General features: G+C 42.0%; 1 protein-coding gene across 5 annotated transcripts in view; it reads left to right on the forward strand.

Moving 5' to 3' along the window:
- ONECUT1 (one cut homeobox 1) overlaps nucleotides 1-22,891 on the forward strand; it is a 53,561-nt gene that overhangs the window by 982 nt on the left and 29,688 nt on the right. The window contains exons 2-5 of one of the 5 annotated variants that reach the window (XR_011968420.1): nucleotides 266-2,343; nucleotides 7,249-7,321; nucleotides 7,449-7,618; nucleotides 9,233-22,441. Coding sequence is in view for 4 of the 5 variants with exons in the window: in XM_072616234.1 (XP_072472335.1) it covers nucleotides 1,254-2,343; nucleotides 2,550-2,668 (1,209 nt within the window). In the remaining variant the exon portion in view is untranslated. Of the gene's footprint in view, nucleotides 1-29; nucleotides 2,344-2,549; nucleotides 6,692-7,248; nucleotides 7,322-7,448; nucleotides 22,442-22,891 lie in introns of those variants that run through there. The other 4 variants (XM_072616248.1, XM_072616234.1, XM_072616225.1 and 1 more) reach the window with 4 other exon arrangements.

A 22,891-nucleotide genomic window follows, 5' to 3' on the forward strand; every position in this document is an offset into this window, starting at 1 on the left:
CGTAAAGACGCCCCCCACCTCTATCCCCCGACCCCAGCCACCTGAGCCCCGCCCCCAGGGCCGGGCGCTCTCAAGCCAGTCCTGGCACTGTCCCATCAAGGCCAACGCCAGGAAAACTTTGTCCCACCTCCCTTTCACCCTTCCTTCCTAAGGTTGAGATGGGGGTGGGATGAGGGAGAAAGAGAGGATGGCCAAAAGTCCTTGTTAGAGGTAGAGAGAAGCCGAAAGTCACCAGCTTTCCTTTCTGCTCCCCACCGCAACCCAGGGTCAAGAAAAAAATCTGGAAGATTTTAGGATCAGTTCTCCTATCTGCCCTCTCCACACCGCTGCACTCCTCCATCACCAGCAGCAGCAGCAGCAGCAGCAGCAGCAGCAGCAGCAGCAGCAGCAGCAGCAGCAGCAGCAGCACCACCACCACCACCACCACCACCACCACCACCACCACCACCACCACCACCACCACCACCATCACCCCAGTCCTTTGACAGCCCCGCCCCCTCCTCCCTTACAGCCTAAGGCCGGGAGGCAGCTGTGATAAGAGGGGGCAGGGATGATACGGCCCCTTGGCCCCAGCAGCGGAGCACAAAGGTTGGCGGCCTGGTCCGGCCTCCCCTTCCAGGAGCTGGGAGGAAAAATCCTTTAAACCCAGACTGCGGGCCTCAGCCCATCCAAGAAAACAGAGCAGCTGAAGCTCCAGGCTGCTCTCATGCTTTCCCTCCTCGCTTCTTTGCATGTGCTCGCGACTCCCCAGTCGGACTCCGATAGGAAGGCTCCTGGCCCCTTCCTTAATATGTATGGGGACGTCACTGGCCCGGCCCGGAATGGGGGTAGGGGGTGGGGGCCGTGTGAGTGCGCATGCGAGCTCTCCTCCGATAGCAGCAGCGGAGCGGTGGCCAGAGACTCTGAAACAGTAAAAGAGACATGGCTAGAGATGGCGAGGGACGCAGCCAGACACCAACCACGGCTGCTGCGGGGGCAATTTTAAAGGAACCGGGGGCCTTATAATTATAAAGAGGAAAGGGGAGAGAGAAAGAAAGAAGGGGTGGAGGGATAGTGTTTCCAAAACAGCTCAAACATTTTTAAATTAATTTTTAAGAAAGAAAGCAAAGAACGAGAAAGGGAGGTGGGAGCGAGAGAAGAGAGAGAGACAAACACAGCGAAACAGCCCGCATCCACCAGATGTGAAGACTTCCTACATCGTTCCCACTGCCTGGCCAGATAGATGTTTTGTCCGCCGGGTCGCACGAATCACAATGAACGCGCAGCTGACGATGGAGGCGATTGGCGATCTTCACGGGGTGAGCCATGAGCCGGTGCCTGCCACAGCCGACCTGATGAGCAGCAGCCCCCACCACCGCAGCAGCGTAGCCCATCGCAGCAGCCACTTGCCCGCTCACCCCCGCTCCATGGGCATGGCGTCCATCCTGGACAGCGGCGGGGACTACCACCACCACCACCGACCCCCCGAACATGCCCTGGCGGGGCCCCTGCACCCCACCATGACCATGGCGTGCGAGACCCCTCCAGGTATGAGCATGACCAGCACTTATACCACGTTAACCCCTTTGCAGCCTCTACCTCCCATCTCGACCGTCTCGGACAAGTTCCCACACCACCATCACCATCACCACCACCATCACCACCCTCACCACCACCAGCGGATCGCAGGCAATGTGAGCGGAAGCTTCACTCTCATGCGGGATGAGCGGGGACTGGCGTCCATGAATAACCTCTACACCCCCTACCACAAGGACGTACCCGGCATGGGCCAGAGCCTTTCGCCCCTCTCCGGTTCTGGTTTGGGGGGCATCCACAACTCCCAACAAGGACTGCCCCATTATGCCCACCCAAGCGCCACCATGCCTGCTGAAAAGATGCTCACCCCTAACGGCTTCGAAGCCCACCATCCCGCCATGCTAGCCCGGCACGGGGAACAGCACCTCACACCCACTTCTGCAGGCATGGTACCCATCAACGGCCTCCCGCACCACCCCCATGCCCACTTAAATGCCCAGGGTCACGGGCAGATCCTGGGTACCGCCCGGGAGCCAAACCCCTCAGTGACCGGTTCCCAGGTCAGTAATGGAAGTAATTCAGGGCAAATGGAAGAAATCAATACCAAAGAAGTGGCTCAGCGGATCACCACCGAGCTCAAGCGGTACAGCATCCCTCAGGCCATCTTCGCTCAAAGGGTGCTGTGCCGCTCACAAGGGACCCTCTCAGACCTGCTGCGCAACCCTAAACCCTGGAGCAAACTGAAATCCGGCCGGGAGACCTTCCGGAGAATGTGGAAGTGGTTACAAGAGCCGGAATTCCAGCGAATGTCAGCGCTCCGGTTAGCAGGTGAGCCGGGAGGGCAGAGGAGCTAGTTAGGGTGCTGGGGAGATCAGGATAGAGGACACCGAATTTGATTTGGTAGTTAGTTGCGCTTCCACCTAGACAAGTCAATTCAGGGACGAAAATACGCGGGGTAGACGGCCTCTCAGGTCGGGCTACTTCTCTTCCTTTTCTCTATACCTTTGTTTTTCTCTCCGCGGAACCTAAACCAGGCAGTCTCAAGGGCAGGTGCCAGTGGGGCTTCGGCTTTCGGAGGTTGTGTAGGGAAACAGGACTGGGAGCAGGTCTGGCGGCGGTTCGAGAAAACCCGCGATCCCTGCCAGAATCTTAGCTGCCCAGTCTAACCACAACGTAGTCTCGTGTTGTCTGCACGCGCGTATACGGGTGAGTATTATTATAAATGTGTATCCATATTGTTCACACGGGACTCACAATCCAATGTCCTGGATGCCAGTCCAGTAAGAAAAACTCGGGTTCTGGGAATGGAACAAAACGTACCAGACGCTCTGAGTGAGATGCGCGAAGACTTCACGTCCTTACTGCCTCGAACTTACGTTGGTTTACGTAGGGGAATCGGGTACTGCTTGGGATTCTACTTCATTGGACCAGTGTTTCATAATTTGCAACCGCTGGTGTCCGAACCTAAGTAAATAACTATGCTCGGTGCCAGTGTGTGTGTGTGTGTGTGTGTGTGTGTGTGTGTGTGTGTGTGTGTGTGTGTGTGTGTGTGTGTGTGTGTCTAGTGAGTCTTCATGTATGTAGCTATGAATGCTCACTCTTTTCATGCTTCTCTCTCCATCTTCCTTGTCTCTCTCTTTCCCTGGAACTAACCCAGTTATTGAAGAGTTGAATGTTTTCGTAGAATGAGGAGTGGGGGAGGGGAAAGAGAGAAGGAAAAGAAGAGGGAGTGGGACCAAGCTTGTGCCCAGCTAAGCTGAGCTTCTTTCGGTGCCTGCATGCTACGAACTTTTCGTTGCATTTTATTCTGCTGCTGCTGCTGCTGCTTTGAAAAGCTAACCCCCAAGTCTGGGGGAGGGTCTGAGAATCCCAAGTGTGGTAGGAAGGAAGCCCGGTCTGTAGCTTTCAGCTCCGACCTGAAGTAAGAAAGAAGCAGGAGAGTCATTGACCGGCACTGGTTACCAGCTTCTGTGTCCTGGCGGTTTCAGTCTGTGGCCCGCTGGTAATGTTATTTCCGAAGTGGTGGTATTAGGGAAAGAGCGTTATCTGTCTGGCTGTTGTTATGATTTTATGGTAGAGCTAGCATCTAGTCACAGGATGGGAGGAATTTATGACACTTAAAAAGAAAAACTAAGAGGAGATGCGGAGCAGAAAAGCGAGGGGAAGTAGGGGGTCCAGGCGCTGGCTGTAGCGGAGGGAAGAAATAGAACTGATTCTTTTTTTTTTCAGGGATCAGAGGCCGAATTGTGACTGCAGTTAGGTTAATTTAATCCTCCCGCCCCCTTCGGCCTCCACACCTCAGACCATGCTCCCAGGCTGAGTGAGTGGCTTGAATAGAATGGTAAAGGCCTGAATGAGAGTTTGTTAATTAACTGATCGTTCTCCATTAATTCGTCCCAGGAGAACAAGAGACAGTCAATCCGAGCCAGAGCCGGGGGCACTGAGCCGTTTCACAGGCTAAAATCAAAGAGGAAAAGGCCAGAGCTCCCCTACCTCCCTCCCTCCCTTCCTTCGGGGTCGTCCCCCTAACTCCTTCGCCTTCCAATGAGAAGAGAGAGACAGGCCAGGTGCTGGCAGAGCTAAAACTTAAATCTGAAACCCAACTGCGACGTCTATTTGCTTTATTTTTCCTTCTCTTGAATCTTACTCTGGCTTGACCTCACTGTTCCAACCCCACTAACCCCAGAACCCAGAGGGTGTCCTGTACTCCATTGACTGTATTGACTGACCCCTCTCTTTCTATCTGCTTCATTTTTTTTTCAGCACCATCTAAATGATGCCTTCCTCACATTCACTACTCCAGCTTCCCCTCTGGATCATTCTGGAAATAGAAAGAGGTTGAGGGCAGAGACTACTCAACCACAGACTGTTTTCTGTTCCAAGTCCCCTATAGGGAGGACATTATTTTCATTGAGAGAGGTATGTTTGTCATACTTCTCTCTTTCCCCAATGGGGGAAAAAAAGAATGGGACTTCTGATCACCAAAAAGTCTGTTACAAACACACACACACACACGCACACACACACACTGCCCTCAGACTGCTAAGCTAGACCCAGTTTTCTATCAAGAGAAACTAAGAAGGGGCACGAAGCCTCCTACTCTTTCCTGATTCTGGAAGTTAATTCCTCTCTTCCTTAGGAAAGACGAGTCCTCAGGACTCCACTAGGTACCTGGGTTTATTCCCCAACCCCTAATTTTGGGCCTCCTATTAATTTGTGACTGTCTTCAGCTCTTGTCTTAAGAGATGAAGCAAAGTCTGGGAGGCCTGACAAACCCAGACATCAGAGGAGTCAATTTGGGCACTTGGACAACTGGGAAAAGAGCTGAGGTGGTAAGGAATGGTTGGATCATAACCTCCAGGGTGGGAGCCCTTTCACTACACTCAGATGCAAGCACAGTGGGGGCCCTGAACTAACAATGAAAACAAGGTTTCTTCTTTTTGGAAAGCAGACCTTAGCAGCTTCAGTTTTCTCCTAAGCATTTGTGGAAGACCAGGTTGATAGGAATCAGAGAGATTCCCTCTCCTTCTCTTTGCTCCTAAGGCCTAGGGGATCACAAGAGATTGAACCCCAGGTAGAACCTTTCCAATTTATACTCTCCCATCAGTTGACCAAATGACTTCTAGCAACCTGGTCCTTAAGCAAGAACCAATGACTTAAGCAAGAATGTGACTATGATGGCTTGCCCTAAAGGGAAAGAATGAGTTGGTTTCCCTTAGCCTCTTACTCAAGGCATGAATTGGAGTAGGACTAGAAGGGCCCTCCAGAGGGAATGGGTTTCTAGAGTGGTTTTTTTTTGGTCTTCTCCCTAATCCATTACCTAGCCAGAAATCAGGCAGAAAAGGAGAGCATTAGTTGGTTACATAGACAGTATATCAAGATACTGACCCATCACGTTTTTTCAGAATGAAAATGGTCACAGAACTCTTCTCTCCTGTGTCCAGTATTACTTCACAGTTTGATCAGCAGTTGTTCCCTCTTTCCTCCAATTTCTGTCGTTAATTCTCTTCTTCCTCATCCCTTTCCTACTCTCTCTGTCTCTGTCTCTCTGTCTCTGTCTCTCTCTTTCTCTCTCCCCCTCTCTCTCTTTCTCTCTCTGTCCTAATTTCTCTTACTCTTCCATTAAAAACTTAATTAGTTGTTCCTCTCCTCCCCCAGCAGTAGAACTACCCTGGCAGTAGAAATGGAGGCAACCTACTGCCCCCAAAATGAATACACTCGTATATTTAAAACAAGTTAAAATAGACTGGAAGGGAGTTTTCCCTTACCCCCTTCTAAAGTGAAAAGACTGTGAGATACCTGTGGGAACCTGGAAACTGGGATAGGGTGGTTTGGTCATGAAGTTATTTTAGTAGTGATGTAGTGATGGCTAGTGAGGAAATGAATAGGAACAGAGGACAACCTCATGACCTGGATGGAATTAAAGTGTAGCTTTTGCATGAGGTATGCAACCTGTTAATAGCCTCAGGGCTACTCTGTAAAGGGCTGTGAAATATGGGAATATTTTGAAACTATGATCGATCTTTTATTTTAAAAGACATTTTGTAGGGACAGTAGAGGAATAGTTTTGGGGTGACTTTTCTCCATGACTTCAGAAGCCTTAAGAACATTATTGAAGTGGAAGGCTAGAATAAGTCTTTTACTGGACTGTTAGCATTTTCCTTCCCTTTACTCCCCCCAATCCTTCCCTTTAAGGCAAAGAGAAGAAACCTCCAGCAGATTCTTATTTTTAAGGAAGAAAAGTGTTACCATGAATGCGATATTTTGGCATATGTGATGTTTAAGGGAGCACACTACAAATGTAAAGACCAAAAAGCACCCAATTTGAGCTCCTGGCTGGAGAGAGAGATGGGGCTGGAATCCAGCTGAGGACCTGAGGAGGTCTGAGTTTGATTAGCAACTGTGATAGAAAGGCCACTGGGCCCCTAGGGCAACTGCAAGATTTACCCCAAATATTTACTTCCCCTTTCCCCACATACATATCCAATCCCCTCTCTTCAGCTTCACTGTAATATGTTATGTGTTTCCTAACAAAATTAGATACAGTGAGCTTCTATGAGATGGGCAATGGAGAGAAGTCTCACGGAATTAGACACAAGGGGAAAAGATCAATATTTTTTCCTCAATGTAATAATCGCTGCTTCCCCATTAGAGATGCAGCCCAGCAGCTCTCGAGCCGATAGAGTGTTGTGTCCCGGGTGGGGTAGGGTGGGGTGACATGCCTCTGACGTGGATGCCTATCAAACGGAGGAGGAGATTAGTTTCCAATTAGAGATCTCATAAATGTGCTTGGCCAAGCTGCTGAACCCATCTGAGAGGGAAGTGGAACTCTATGTGGAGGAAGCTTTTGCCTTCATTCACGCTTCTGTACTTAAATCTCTTAACCTGAACATGCCTAGCAAAGCACCACTCCATATCTGCTTGGATTCAAACACTGTCCATGTATACAACTGAGGTTTTGGAAATGCATTACGCTGGTATCCGGTGGGAACCAATAAAAATGAAAAGAATTCGTCCTAAGCTAACTATGAGGGAGAAGGGGAATGGATTCCCAAAATCACCAGGGCTGGTTCAGACTCATTCCAGTCTTGAGCATCTGGTGTTTCCCCAGTCGTTCCCCTTCCAGATCCTGCATTTTGTTCTGCTTTGGAGAATTCCAAGGAGATTGGCGCAGTTTGGATAGAGAAAGTGACCTCGCCCTGGAGCTACAAAGATACTCTTGTCTTCATTCAGAGGCCCAGAGCCCCAAGCCTGGTCGCCGGAATCTGAGAAAGTGTCGACAGGGCCAACCTGGGGCTTGTTTGCTGTAAGTGGCCTTGTGGCCTGGTTGATTTATAACTGAATCCTGCATAACTCCATTTGCCTTTTGTTAATGTTTCTCCAAATTGGGGGAAGGAGGGCAGAGAGAAGCCAAGGAACATTTATTTCCACAGGTCCTGTCGTTTCTTCTGTGCCTGAAATCTAGGCCAGCCCGGAACCCGGGTCCAAGGCAAGAGGAGAGAGGGTAGTTAGCTCCACTACTCGGACTACTTGGAATACCTGGAGTGGGCTAAGATCAAGCCATTTAAAAGGCCGAGGAAGGAAGTTTCCCCGAAAGTCTGAGGTGAAAGCAGTTTTTGACCCTACAAGTAACCCACTCAGGAAATGCAGGATACGATAGGAAAATGACAGACTTGGGATCTCTTCCAACATACACACACACACACACACAGACACACACACACACACACACACACACACACACACACACACACACACACACACACATACACCCCTACCTTTTGGCCCAGGCTCAGCCAGATGCAGCTGCTCTCTGAGTAGGACAGAAGCAGTGAACAAAGGAACCGAGGGGGAGGGGCAGAACCGGCCCAGCTGGGAGTCCCCGGGGATTTATTTCTCCTTTCATCCCAAGCAAGATCATCTACACAAACATACATTCACGGAGCTCATGCATGCTAGCACCCAGTTTCGGCTTTGGGGCCTCAACCACGGTTATGGAGCTCCTACTCCCCTCTGTCCCTCCACCTTTCTGAGGCTACTAGTATTAGTGGCATCTTCTGTCTGTGTCCTTGTCGTTGTCTCTCTGACAGTCACCTACTGTGACCAAGTCTGGCAGCAGAAAAACCTACTCTGCCATACATAGAGTCTTCGTGGCAGTATCTGCAGATGCTCTCTATAGAATTGTGCATGAGGCTGAAATTACCCTAAGTGATATCGGGTGAGACTCCATGTACTCCAGCTTCCCTTTCCTTTTCTTTTCTCCCCCCACCCCATCCTTTACAGGAAGTGGGGGAATAGTTGGTTGTTGATGGGGTTTTTTTCCTCATTTGTGGTATCATTGCAAACAGCAAAATCCAGAGGAAATCCCAGAAAATTCCAGAAAGGAGCTCCCTGTGTGGTTGGTAGACCGAAGAGCTTTCTGTGTCTTCCTGGATCTTACTATTTTATGGAAACACCCAAATATGCAATATAGAGAAAATTTTGTTTCAGGGTAGACCTTTGGCCATTTCCCTCAGGGGCTTTTCCCTCTCTGAGGAAAAAAAAATATGTTTGAAAAGAAGTTGCAAATCTTGCTCAGCCAATAGGCTCTACTCAAATATCCATGGAATCCTCAGCAGAACTCTGTCCTGGTGGGTTTTTAGGTAATAGAAATGTTATCACCACTCTGCCATCTCCATCACCACACAAACACACCTCAGCTCCCCCACTGATCACCTCTTGACGTATTTCCAGGGTGTGTTTGCAGTAGCAGGTACAAACCCTGGAATAGTCTTTGTCTTCTTGTCTGCTGCTTACAAAAACATCCAGAGAGAGCAGGAGTCCTCTAGTGCTCAATGAGACAACTGAGAAGTGTCTACACTAGAGCTCTGGATGCATAATATTGACATGCTACCCTACATTTCTCCCTACCTTCAGTTGCCCAGCTTGTTTTTTCAGAAGCTGGGCTTGCCCCCTACTGGCCAATATAAGGCAGATTGGTAGCGGGGGGAGTCCTTCATTCACCAGGCAGTTCAGAGGAAAAGGATCTTATTGCTATGGTTATTAAAACATCTAGTTATGATAATTAATATTAATAACAATACTATTAGGAAGAAGATGGATTGGAAGAGAAGGAGGGTGATGAGCCATACAAGCATAGCATTTCAGAGTTGGATGTTACATCAAAGGTCATTAAGTCTGGGATATCTCAATAGGAACCTTTTCCATATCATTCCAGACAGGAGTCATCCAATTTCTGCTGGAGAACATTTGGTGTTGGAAAATCTACCTCCTGAAGCAATCAATTCTATTTTGGACAACTCTAATTGTTAGGAGGAAGACTGAATCACATATAAAAAATTAAAAGTCTCAGGCTTGGTATTGTAGTATAGAGAGAGGTTATCCTGAGGCCCTCCAAATCTATGACTGAAAAATTCCCCAGTAAGGAGATAACTTCAACCATAAATTTTCAATCTTAGAGATTTCCGCCTCCCCAAAGTAGCTTTATTCAGCATTTAGATTAGGCGCTTTCTTTTGTTGTGATACCTATTTGACCACATCAAGGTCAGAGTCATATGACTAGAAAACATGGTTATCACTTCACTCGAGGCTTGGGCACACTAAAGGAAGGCAGTATGGACTACATTTTCTTCAAAGAAATGTTAGAACGGTGTTTACTTTTTTTTAATTTTCCTTTCTTATAAAAGGAAAATCCTCCTAAGACAGAGCCAAGGAAATAGGATTCTTTGTTTAGACCATGTTATGTATAGAATCATCTCTAGGAAAGATGAGGCCAATAAATAAAAATAACTACTTGTCTTGGAACAAGACTAGACTGCCTCGTTTCCCTGGCTTTGCTTAGGCTGGATTGTCCTTTCAGTACCCTGGACAGGGCTCCCGCAGGCCACCTGTGCTAGAGCGGATTAAACCCAGGTTTGATCTCTCCTGCAGGGCCTTGCTTTGCAAATACAAAGGAACTATGAATGTTTTGAGGAAGTTACAGCAGTAAAAGGGAAAATACGTGTTAATTGGGGTGAGCTAAATTATTGAGGAAATCCCAACTCCCAATTGGGAATGTTTGCACCCACTGCAAAGTGAATGAAAGTGTCAAACTCAAAGAACTGATTTCCCCGCCCCACCCCCAGCCCTGCCTGCCTACCCTACACTGCTGCTTTCGGCATGTGTCTGAGTGTGCTTACACACCTGCTTTGTAGAATCCAAATGCTCATCCCTATGGGTGTGACATGGGTTGGATCATTAAACTAAAACGTTCAATTCAGTCCCTTTGATCCGTGCTGAGAAAAATCTATAGTGATCTCTAATCTAACTGGTCTTTAAGGAGATTGTTACAATAGTAACACAGATGAGTTTTGATGTCATCATTTCTACATTCATGGCGATTCAGCTAATGAAAGGAACATTACTACACACAGTTGTTGTTGTTGCTGTTGTATTTGTTTGTAATTAGGAATAATTCCAGCTCACTTATTGGTAAAGTAGGATAGTCTTAGATTAATGAAGTTAGTAACTTACAAGGAGTATCACTGATGTATTACTATTCAGCCTTCGTAGAAAATGACTTTGTCCTTGAAAAGCAATTTTCCCAATTTTTTTGCCTGTAAGCATTTAATATTTGAATATATATTATATTACATGTTAAATATATATATTCATTTTACATTTGAGATCAACTGCAGAATCTTTTGTGGATAAGAGGAGAAAATGATCAATTTCATTTCAGCACTAATAATGTTTGTTCCTTCAACTGATGGGGAAATAGTAGGGGATCCCAAACCAAAGTAGTAGCAATGTTCTAAGGCATGACTGAGATTGAAGGTGTTACACTATGGACTTCTTATAAAACTGTATGAGTTAATGAGGCATTGGCACAAAAATGACTTCATTTTTCCAAATAATAGAATATTTTATAATTAAGCTACTATATACTGTTAATAATATTAAATGCATGCCTCCTTGGCCATTTACTTTAAAATTACTCCCTCATAAATCCAAGTAAAAGAATTTAATTTTATCATAAAATGCATTCTGTGTATATTATTGGGTTCTTATCTTTGAACATGGAGCTAATAACTACAGGTGTACATTTTAATATTTCCTTAAAAACCCAAACTTTAATCCCTACCCCCCCCATATTATTGCTAGGCATATTATAATGAGAATACTAAGATTAGACAGGAAGCTATAATTTGAATTTGCAATCCAGAAAAATAGTGCAGTAAAAGACCATTGAATTTGGAGTCAGAGAAAATGGATTGAAATCCTAGCTCTGTCAACTATATGATCTTAGGTAAATCACTTACCCTCATCTGTGAAATTAGTCAGCTGGATTACATTATCATTAAAGTTTCTACCAGCTCTAAATCTATGGTGTTAAAGACAAAGCATATTATTTCTAGTGATACACAATATTACTGATTAGGATGGATCTTTTAATTCTCCAGTGAAGTTTCGAGTTTATTAAATAATCAAAATTAACATAGACTCACAGCAGCAGGATCAAAAAAAACAACAACAAAATAGGTTGCAGCCAAATAAGAATTCTAATCAAAATGAAAATGATTAACCATGCCATTGTTACCCTTTTTTTCTCTGACTATTGATATTCAGTAACATTAGACATCACCATTGTACTGGCAGTTATGGAAAGGTGTGGTGACTAGATGTGAAGCAACTGACCAGAACAACCACCAAAGCAATCTTGTTCAAATACTGTTCAAATTAATTGGACTTCATAAACAAGTATTTATTATGTTCCCAGAATGCTCTAGGCACTGTGCTGGCCTTATGTTTATATAGTATTATGTTAAAGCATTAAAGTCCTTACATGTTTGCTATCTCATACACATTGTATGAGGTAAGTGAAGGAAGTATTATTATCCACATTTAAAGTGAAGGAAATGGATACGCAGAATGTCTTGTCATTTTTTTTTCGAAGGATCACAGATTTAAAACTAGAAGGGATCCTTTTATTTTACAGAGAAGGAAACTGAGGCCCAAAGAGGTTGTGACTCGCCCAAACTCACATAAGTAGTTTAGTATTATTAACTAAAAACCATATTCTTCAACTTCAAAACCAACAATCTTTCTACTTCACCATACCTGTTTGGTGGTTATCCAGCTTCAAAGAAAAATAACACTTCTAATCATTTCCCTAACATTCATATTCAATCATTTAAAAAGTTTTCTTTTTAGGAAATGCATTGATCCTTTAAGGAAGTCATGCTGATTAGAAAAAAAAACATCTCTTTAAGACAATAATTGAATTTAACTAGACCCTAATATTTGATTTATAAAATTTACTACGCTTGGTCTGTATATACAAACCAAGCAACCAGAGAGAAAGGCTTTGCCATTTGTACAGGTGAACAAAATGGATGGAATGTTTTTGCCCTGTGTCTAATCCAGCTTCATATAGACCTAACTTGAAATGTCTATGAAAAATAACATTGCCTTAAGCGTATAGCACAAATACCTTTTCTCTAGGGATCTCAAAAAACTTAACATCTCTTACCTCATTTCTCTTCAAAACATGCCTGTTAGAGTTATGTATTATTGCTTCCATTTGTTGAAACTGGAGGAAGAAAGCAAAAGATACATAGCAAGGCAGTAAAGGAACCAATTTGCCAAGTCATTGTTCATTCTACTACATACCCTATGTGTGTCCTATAAGTAGTTCTATTCCGCCTAGAATCACTGACTGCTGGGACCAAGCTGGGGGATACCTTCGTAATTCTAGAGATCAGTATGGCATATTAGGTCACAATTCTATTTCTTGTCTTTGAGCTAATGCTTACCACATATAATGCCTGTATTTTGCTTATTTTATATTGTGTGTATTTCTGTATTTACATTTTTATATTTTGTGCATACATTGACATGGACTGTGTCTATAAAATGTTAAATATCATGTTCTAGGTGAATAGCAATTATACCCATGATTTCATCAATATAAGAAACTCTCTGCAAGTTACAATATCAGAGTCACCTAGAATACACAGAAGCTAACTAATTTGACTACAGTCATATGCCCAGTATGTGTCAGAGGTAGAAACTGAACCCAGGTCTTCTGCCTTGGAGTCTTGTTCTCTGTCCATTAGGCCAAGCAGCTTTTCATGTGATATTGAAAACCTAAAAAATTCAGTTATTCTTTGTATGTCTCCAAACATCATGCAGCTGATATTTTAGTTTGAATATTGTGCTAGGAATTGTCGGATTTTTTTTTCATATCATGAGGATGCCATAGCTCCCAAAGGAAATTAGCCCGAGAACAGCGACTCTGTACCACTTTCTTTTGACTTTCTAAAAATGGTGAAATTGTGCCACCTTGTGGTCTCAATTGTTACTACTATTTCTGCTGACGAGAGTGTATGATAGGAGTGGCTAACCCGATTAAAGTATTGATGTAGTCACAAAAATCGTTCATTACGGCAATTTAATCTTTGCTATTAAATGTACTTTCAATTCATTTGGGGTAATTAAGATGCAGTTAAAGTGATTAAATTCTAATTACTTATGCTAGACAAAGACATATTGGTCACACTAATGTGGTTAACTAAGGACTCAGCTGAAAGAAAGTTAACATTTACTTCAGATGATGCAACTGGAGAAATCAGTTCCTCTTTTCATCATTAATCCAGTGAACTGGGTGATTATGTAATGATACCACAAGTTCATTAAACAGAGTAAGTACTCATCCAAATGGTTTGGGAGAAAAGATGTGGCTAAAAACACCTTGGTACTTTAGCAGGTAGTCAACATCACTGGATAAAACTGCCTTCTTTTTTCCTTACATTAACGAAAAAGGTTGAGAAACCTTTGCAGAATAAGGACCATATCTAAAGATTGTGTGTCTGTCATCTGAAAACCAGCCTGGAAAAACTCATTACTAAAATGTTGGCCACCAGGTGTTGAATTTTTTTGACTGTAGTAACTCATTAATCTAATCCGATCCAATAAACATTTGTGAAGTGCTTACTATGTGTCAGGCACTCTGATAAGTGCTGGGGATACAATTAATTAAAAGAAAAACAGTCTGTGCCTTCAAGGAGTTTACATTCTAATCTACAACACTTAAAAGGAGACAGGAAAGCAGGGGAAGGCTCAGGTTGGGGCAAGACCGGGCAGGGGCATCTTGTTCCATGGAGTTGAAACCAAGCAAAGCAGCAGATGCAGAGCAGAGCCAGCCAAACAGTCCAATTTCTGCCCTCTATAAAGGAAGGCAATGGGAGGAGTTTGGTACTCCACCCTCCAGCCCTTCAATCAGAAAAGAAAGGAAGTTGAAGGGAATAATGTTAGTCAAAGCTTGAGTTAGCAGTATGGTGAAGAGTTTGTCCTGCCAGGAGCATCTCATTATAAGGATTTGATACAGGCAGAGCAGCCTATGCAAAGTAAAATGAATAGATTATCATTAAAATAATCTACACAGAAGAATTGCAATCTACACTGGCATGTAGGGTGGACATAAATGAAATCCCAGATGTTTGAAGTATCCAAGTAGCCATGAAAATGCCCCTAGGCAACTAAGTAGTTAGAAGGTTAGACCTAGAATGAAGAACACCCAAATTCAAATCCCCTCCTGAGATATCTATGAGCTGTGTGTGCCTGGGCAAATCATTAACTTCTCTCAGCTTGTTTCTATATCTCTAAAATAATGCTTATCCCTCATGGTTGCTATTGAGAGCAGGTAAGCAAAATATGTAAAGTGATCTCATAAAAGTTGAAATGCTATTTAAATGTTAGCTCTAATTATTTTAATTTTGATATTTAAAGGAAGATTCTTAAAAGGAAGATTTTTGGTACTTATCTGCAGACACAGAATTGACTTGGCAAATTAAGAGACAATTTTCAAAGAATAAAAAGTAGCTGTTGAAAAGGAACAAAAACTACTTAACAGCTCTTGGTTAGAAGTATGAAATCACATCTTCAGGTCATTAGATACATTAAACACATACATTAACTAATTCCTTTTTGTAACCCCATCCTCTCCTCTATTGAGACACCATGTACTTTTGTTGCCTTTGATTTTGATGGAGAAAGATTTCTTTGTCTCATGTTTTGTAATATTTTAATGTACTAAGAACTGACATTTGCATAGAATTATAGAGTTTGCAAGGTATTTTACATACATCATCTCATTCAAGCCTCATAAACCTCCCCACTACCACCACCCCAGTGAGGTGAGACATCATCATTTTCATCTTACTTATGAAGAAATTGGGGCTCAGACACTTGTCTAGGGTAATACAGTTAATAAAATTCAGAGGTAGGATTTGAACCCAATTGTCTTCTGACTCTGGATCTGATACTTTTTCTACATATCATACTGCTTCCTAGATATTCTATGTAACTGCCTAGAGAACTAAGTTCCTCAGTTGTTAATTGAAATCTTTTTGTGTTCAACCAGTATTCAAATGTTGGAAAATCTCCTTAGTATTAAAATTGTTAGAAAGCAAGAATTACATCTAGTCTGCATAGGTGTACGTATAGCATTATACCTCAACAAATTGTACATCATGATAGAATTTACAACCTAGTGTTATTTTTAGGGTAACTTTCTCTGAAGTGGTCAAAAGAAGACCTTAAATGTAGGGGTTGTCCATTTGGGAGGATGATCAATGGACAAAGGGTAATAAGTGTTGTGAATAAATACTGTTTTTACTGGGGCTCCAGATTAACATAATTTTGTCTTTTGTAAAATGGTTTACACTCAGAGTTAACGCTCAGAGGCTATATTTATACTCAGTGCTCTGTATTTCTTCCTGATTTCCTCACTGTTTGACTGAATTGATCAGAAATCACATTATGATATGGGGGAAAATATTTTGCTTAGCCTCATAATATCTATGTCTTAGCTCATACTCAAATGAGAGAGACAACGTGCAAACAACCAACACAGGATAAATTGGAAGTAATCAACAGAGGGAAGAAATTAGAATAAAGATCAGAAAAGTCTTCTCAATGAAGATAGGGTTTTATCTGAGACTTAAAGTCTAACTGAGTCACAGTGGCATCAAAAGTGTGTCTGAAATCATGGCAATGCACACTCCTTGAGGGCAAAGGACTCTTGTGTTTTTGTCTTTTATCCCCCAGTAACTAGGACAGTGCCATGCAAAGTAGGTGCTAATAAATGTAGTAAATGATCACAAGATGAAGGAGAGGAAATGCTCAAATATGAATCAGATTTTTGAGCCTGGGTGAGTGACTGGCAATGAAAATAGTGATGGTGGGGGTAAAGGACAGGTTCTAGAGTGCAAATGGATGTTCAATATCAAATAATGTTGAGTTTGAACTATGAGTGAAATATCCTGGTGGAAAATATTTAGTAGGTAATTGGGTTTTGAGTTTTGTGAAGAGGCCAAGAGTGAAAATATGGATTTGGGAGATATCTAAAAAAAAGGTAAAATTGAAACCATGGGTGTTGATAACATCATTAAGGGAGAAGGTAGAGGAGTTGAGGGGAAGAAGAAGACCCAGAACCAAATTCTTCTTGGTCTTTCATTTTTAGCGGTAGGAAGAAAATAAGGAGGAAGTGCAGACAACAAAGTAGGTGTGGTCCGAGGATTGTGGGGAGAATGGTGAGAATGCAATGTCGCAGAAGTCAAGGCAATGGAGGATAGAAGGAGAAAAGAAGTGGTCATTAGGGTCAAAAGGTGCACAAAGCTGAAGAGTGTAAGAACCAAACAAAAGCCAGTGGATTTGGAGATAAGAAGGTTAGTGTTAGAATCAGAGACATTTAGGGAGAATGAATAAATGTGTGTGCATACACATACATATACATGTTATTTGTAATAATATTGTAATTCTTAAGCTAACCCTTACACCTCTCTTTCAGTCAACACCTGCGGTAGTGCAGTAGTCATTGAGTGCTCCCTCCTACATGTGAGAGTTGGAGATCAAATAGAAGATTGTCCTCTCTCCAAAAGAGTATTTAAACAAGGAGAAAAGAAAAAGACGGAAACAAAAGATAACATAATTCAGAGAAAACTACATTAGCCTTAGATCCAGAGAACCAGAGTTAAAATCTTGACTGCTAGCTATTTGACCATGGGTAAATCACTTAGACCCACTAGGCCTCAGTTTCTTCATCTGTAAAATGCAAAGGTTGAACTAGATGGCTTCCAGAATCCCTTCCAACTTGAGATATATGATACTATAAACATAATTATTGTTTTATTGTTTTCTGACTTCATTAAACCAACTCTGGAGTGAAGTACTGTGTTCAGTTCTGGGTACCACATTGTAAGGAAGACAGTGATGTCAGAGTATATCCAGAGCAGAAAGACCTTGAGATAAAGTCATATGAGGAACCGAGAGCATTTAAGCCATAAGAATAGCTAATATTTATATAGTGCTTTAAGATTTCAAAGTATATGTTATCTCATTTAATTCTCAGAACAACCTTGGCAGTTGGATGCTATTAGTATCCTCATTTTACAGTTGAGGAAATTGAGACTGGCAGAGTTTAAATGACTTACCCAGGGTCACACAGCTAGTACATATTTAAGACAGTATTTGAACCCAAGTCTTCCTGATGACAAGCGTTGCATTTTACCCACGGTGATGCCTGACTGCTCTTGAAGGGAAAGTTTGGGTTAGAAGATGTGATAGTGGGATTCACTGTTTCACTGACCCCTGGGAGCAGAAATAGAAAGTATTCAGTACTTCAAAGAACCACTATGGAAGTAATAGGTTCTCCTTCCCTAGAGGTCTTCAAGCAAAGGCTGGATGATCTCTTATAAGGTATATTGTAAAGTCAGTTTTTATTTGAGTGTAGAATGGACTAGATGGCACTGATTTCCCTCCCAACTTGGAGAGTCTCTGGTTCTTTGACTGAACAATGAAAAATCTACATGTGTAAATTCCAACAAAAGCTACAGAGACTCACATACACAATGAAAATACAGTAATAGAAAACACACTTGTAGTGCTAATTACTCAAGCAAATGGGGAGGATGGAAAATGAAAATGTCATATCTTAAATATTCCCTGCTAGAAACACCCTCTCTAGGGATTATAAGTAAGTGTATCCAGTACAATTCAAATAGTTCAGTGGGGACTGAATCTGGACTTTAGTTTCATTATTTTGTCCTCCAAGTTTGATACATCGTGGCTTAAGAGCTTTAGAACAGAATGGGCTAGTCCAGACAGACACTTGCAAACACAAAACCCACTCACCACAATGAGAAACACAAAACTCCAACTCCAACACTGGGTATCAAAGTTGTACTGCTCCCGTCAGCTTCAACTGTTCCTTCTGCCTCTACTAATGGCCTCAGAAACTTAATAGCTATATAACTGCGGGCAAAGTCTCTTAACCTCTGTTTGCCTCAGTTTTCTCAACTGTGTGTATGTGTGTGTGTGTATTCATCCTTCGTTGCTGAAGAAGACCATGCCATCAGAGAAATAATGACATGCCTTGCACTTGACTTTGTTTTGAGTGAGGGAGGGCTGTGCAGATCCCCAGCCTCACTTCTCCTCCAGAGCCATGTAAATCCAGTGATCAGATATTCATCAGGATGACTGGAGATGACCCAGGATGAGGCAATTGGGGTTAAGTGACTTGCCCAAGGTCACACAGCTAGTGAGTGTCAGGTGTCTGAGGTGAGATTTGAACTCAAGTCCTCCTGACTCCTGCTCTGGTGCTCTACCCACTGCACCACCCAGCTGCCCCTCTCAACTGTAAAGTGGGGATAATAATAACACCTATGTTGCAGGGTTGTTGTGAGGATCAAATGAGATGATGTTTTAAAGTAACACATTATTTGGCACAAAGTAGGCACTGTAAATGCATATTCCTTTCTCTTCCCCACTAATGGCATTCACTATCATCCCTTGTTCTACTCATTGAAATATAGTTAGGTCAGTCTGAACACAGATAACCAGCTCTAGTCCCGAATATCTGATTCCCAGAATGCTGTGATGTGATATAGTCCATTCACCTGTTCCCAGAGCCCTTGCAAAGTGCCAAGAGGTACCATCCATAACCTCTTCCACCTCCTAGATTAAACTAATTTTTGGCTGAAATCTGGTCCCTAGCAGTCAATTAGAACATTTTCTGGAAAGGCTTTATGGAGATTATTCTTGGAAAACTTTGGAAGATGAAAAGGACATAGCTTCTGAGGGAAGGATTCTGAGGGATGTTTCTTAGCAAAACATATTAAAAAATTACAATGTGATATAAATGAATAGAAGGTGGGACAAAGAAGAAAATATTATATTATACATTATCATTAGGTAGCTCAGTTTAACAGAATAGTATAGAATATAGAGAACTGGCCTCTGAGCCAGGAAGACCCAGGTTCAAGTGTGAACCAATTTATACTGACTGTATGACCCTGGCCAGGTCATTTAACCTCTTATTGTCCAGGTAACTCACTAAGACCACAAGTGTCAGAGAAGATACTAACCTGCATGAATAGGAGATTCTTCATCCTAGAGTTTCCTATATTAATGAAATCAAGAGGTTCAATCCCTGTCCCTAGTTCTGCTTACTAGAGGAAAGTGTTCATAAGGTCAAAATCTGGGGCCTAAGCCTGTAGTTAATATTTGTGTATGTCTGTGGTGGAAGCAGTTTACTGAATGGGTGGAAAAGGAAAGAGTGCAACAGGAAGGGTAGATCAAGAAGAGGTGGAGCTCCACTGCAGACATATGTGACTCAGGCTTCCATGTCACTCAGGCAGGTCACATGGGCCTATTAGTGGATGGGAAAGATCTTCAAATTAAGCAAAAAAAATATGTTAACAATGCACAGACTCATCAGATTTTCTGATAATATGAAGCTGAGAAAGCTAGCCAGTACTTAGGATGACAGCCAAGATACCCAAAAGACATCAAGCTAGAATGATGGGCGATCTCTAGTAAGATAAAATTGTTTCATTGTACACTTGAGTCCAAAAATCAATTTCAGAAGTGTAGGATAAGGGAGTCCAACTATAAAAAAAGTGTCTGCCTATAGTTGTCTATACCTGGACCACCATGTTAAAAATTGTCTAGCTATAATTGAATATAACTAGACAACTGTTTTTTTTAAAAGATATTGACGTTTTAGTAGACTAAAAATTCAGAATGAATGAGCATTATGTGAAATGAAATTCAAGAAAGCAAATATGAACCTAGACCTCAATGAGAGGGCTAATGTTCAGAATGAGAAATGTCAAAATCCTGCTGTGCTCTGCCCTAGTCAGACAAAAGTGTGGTTTCTGGTTCAGAGCTATGGAGATGCATAAAGTAGAATGAACAGGATGATGAAGGGACTGGAGACCAAGTTATATAATTGGTTGAAAGACCTAGGGGAGTTGAAGCTGCAAAAGGAAGGAAACAAGCATTTATTCAACACAAAGTATCAGGTGCTCTGCACTATAGAACAGAAGGCATAGGAAGAATGTGATAGCTGTCTTTAAGCATTTGAATGACTATCCAATAGAACGAATAAATTAATATACAAGCATTTATTAAGTACCTACTATGTGCTAGATACTGTGTTAAGTGCTGTGGTTTAAAAGAAAAGCAAAAAACAGTACTTGCTTTCAAGGAGCTCACAGTCTAATGAGGGAGACAACATGCTAACAATTATGTGCAAATCATATGTATATAGAATAAATTGGAGCTAATCTCAGAAGAAATACACTGGCATAAAGGGGGATCAAGAAAGGCTTCTTGAAGAAGGTTGGATTTTATCTGAGACTGGCAGGAAGACAGAGAAGCACAGAGAGAAAAAAACAAGAGTGAAAAATATCTCTGCCCTAAAGGAGCTTTCTATAGGAGAAGTCAACACATACACATATAAGTATACATATACAGAACATATATGCACAGACAAAGTAAAAAGAGGAGGGATGGCACTAGCAGCTGGAAGGAATCAGGAAAGGCTCCTGTGGGATGCAGTGTTTCATATTTAGAATATAATCTTGAGGGCAAGGACTGTTTTCATTCTATTTTCCTATGCCCAATGCATAGAGGAAAGCCTAGTAAGTAGGAAGTTAGTGCTCTTTAATTTAGTTGATGAGAGATTAAATTTATTCTGCTTGGCCCCAGAAGGAAAAAATAGGTGGAAGTAAAAGAGAAAAAGCTTTGGCATTACTATAAGGACAGGCTTCTTAACAATTGGAGCTGTCTGAATGAGGATTAGAGGTTATGGGTTTCCTCTTCATGTAATTTTTACAGTGGAGACGTGATAACCACCTGTTGATGGTATAGAAGAGATTATTGATAAAGTCCAGGTTAGGCTAGATCTCTTGCGGTTACTTCCAGCTTTGTAATGCTGTGATTTTGTGGATGAGACAGGAAATGATGCTCCAGGATAGAGCATCAAAAATAAGGATGTACTGGAATTATCCCCTTCTAGTTCCTGAGAGCCAAATGTTAAATTTTCAGTTTGCGAATTTACACCTCAGAAATCGTGGCACAATGCAACCAAGATTAGGAGGGAATTTCGCAGAAAACTGCGAAAGAATTCTTGCAACTAGTGTCTGTGATAAAGGCCTCATTTCTAAAATATATAGAGAACTGTGTCAAATGTACAAGACTACAAGTCATTCCCCAATTGATAAATGGTCAAAGGATATGAACAGGCAGTTTTCAAAGGAAGAAATTAAAACTATCTATAGTCATATGAAAAAATGCTCCAAATCACTATTGATTAGAGAGATGCAAATCAAAACAACTCTGAGATACCACATCGCACCTATCAGTTTGGCTAACATGACAAAACAGAAAGATGATAAATGCTGGAAAAGATGTGAGAGAATTGGAACACTAATTCATTGTTGGTGGAGCTGTGAGCTGATCCAACCATTCTGGAGAGCAATTTGGAACTATGCCCAAAGGGCTACAGAAATGTGCATGCCCTTTGACTCAACAATACCATTTCCAGGTCTTTATCCTCAAGAGATCATAAAAACGGGAAAGGGTCCCACATGTACAAAAATATTTATAGCAGCTTTCTTTGTGGTGGCCAAAAACTGGAAATCAAGGTGATGTCCATTTATTGGGGAACGGCTGAATAAACTGTGGTATATGAATGTATTGGAATACTATTGTGCTATAAGAAATGATGAACAGGAAGACTTCAGAGAGGCCTAGAAAGACTTATATGAACTGATACTGAGTGAAAGGAGCACAACCAGGAGAACTTTGTACACAGCAACAACCATGGTGTGTGAGGAATTTTTCTGGTAGATTTAGTACTGCATTGCAATGAAAGGACTTAAATAATTCCCAATGGTCTCGTAAGGCAAAATGCCTTACACCTCCAGGGAAAGAATTATGGAATTCAATCAGAGAATGAAGCAGATCATTTTCTTTTGTATTATGTTTTGGTTTGTTTTATGATTTCTCCCATTCATTTTAATTCTTCTATGCAACATGACTAAGATGAAAATGAATTTAACAGGAATGTATGTGTAGAACCTATATAAAACTGTATCCTGTCTCAGAGAGGTGTGGGAGGTAGAGGGGAAGCGGGGGAGGAAGGGGAAAATCTAAGATATATGGAAGTGATTGTAGAACACTGAAAACTAATAATTTTTTAAAAAAGAAATGGCAAACACTATGAGTCAGTGTTCAATTAATCATTTTAGTGATGATCTAGACTTAATAAAGTGAGGGAGAAAATGGTAATAATTCATATTAAACTTAAAAGTATGTCCTATACACATTCTTTTATACAGAGAGCCAGTTGTTAAATATTTACCAGTATACCACTGAGTAACCTGTTCCTTGGGTATAATGAAAGACAGTCCTGATCATTTTAAATTGCATTTACTATATTCTAATTAGAGTGTTAGTCAAAATATAAGTTAACAATGCTTTTTAGGAAATTGACCTATTATAAGACAAATAAATTTTATGAATATTTAAATGATGATTTCTTGCTAGT

The sequence above is a fragment of the Notamacropus eugenii genome, chromosome 1 (assembly GCF_028372415.1).
Source record: "Notamacropus eugenii isolate mMacEug1 chromosome 1, mMacEug1.pri_v2, whole genome shotgun sequence".
NCBI lineage: Eukaryota > Metazoa > Chordata > Mammalia > Diprotodontia > Macropodidae > Notamacropus > Notamacropus eugenii.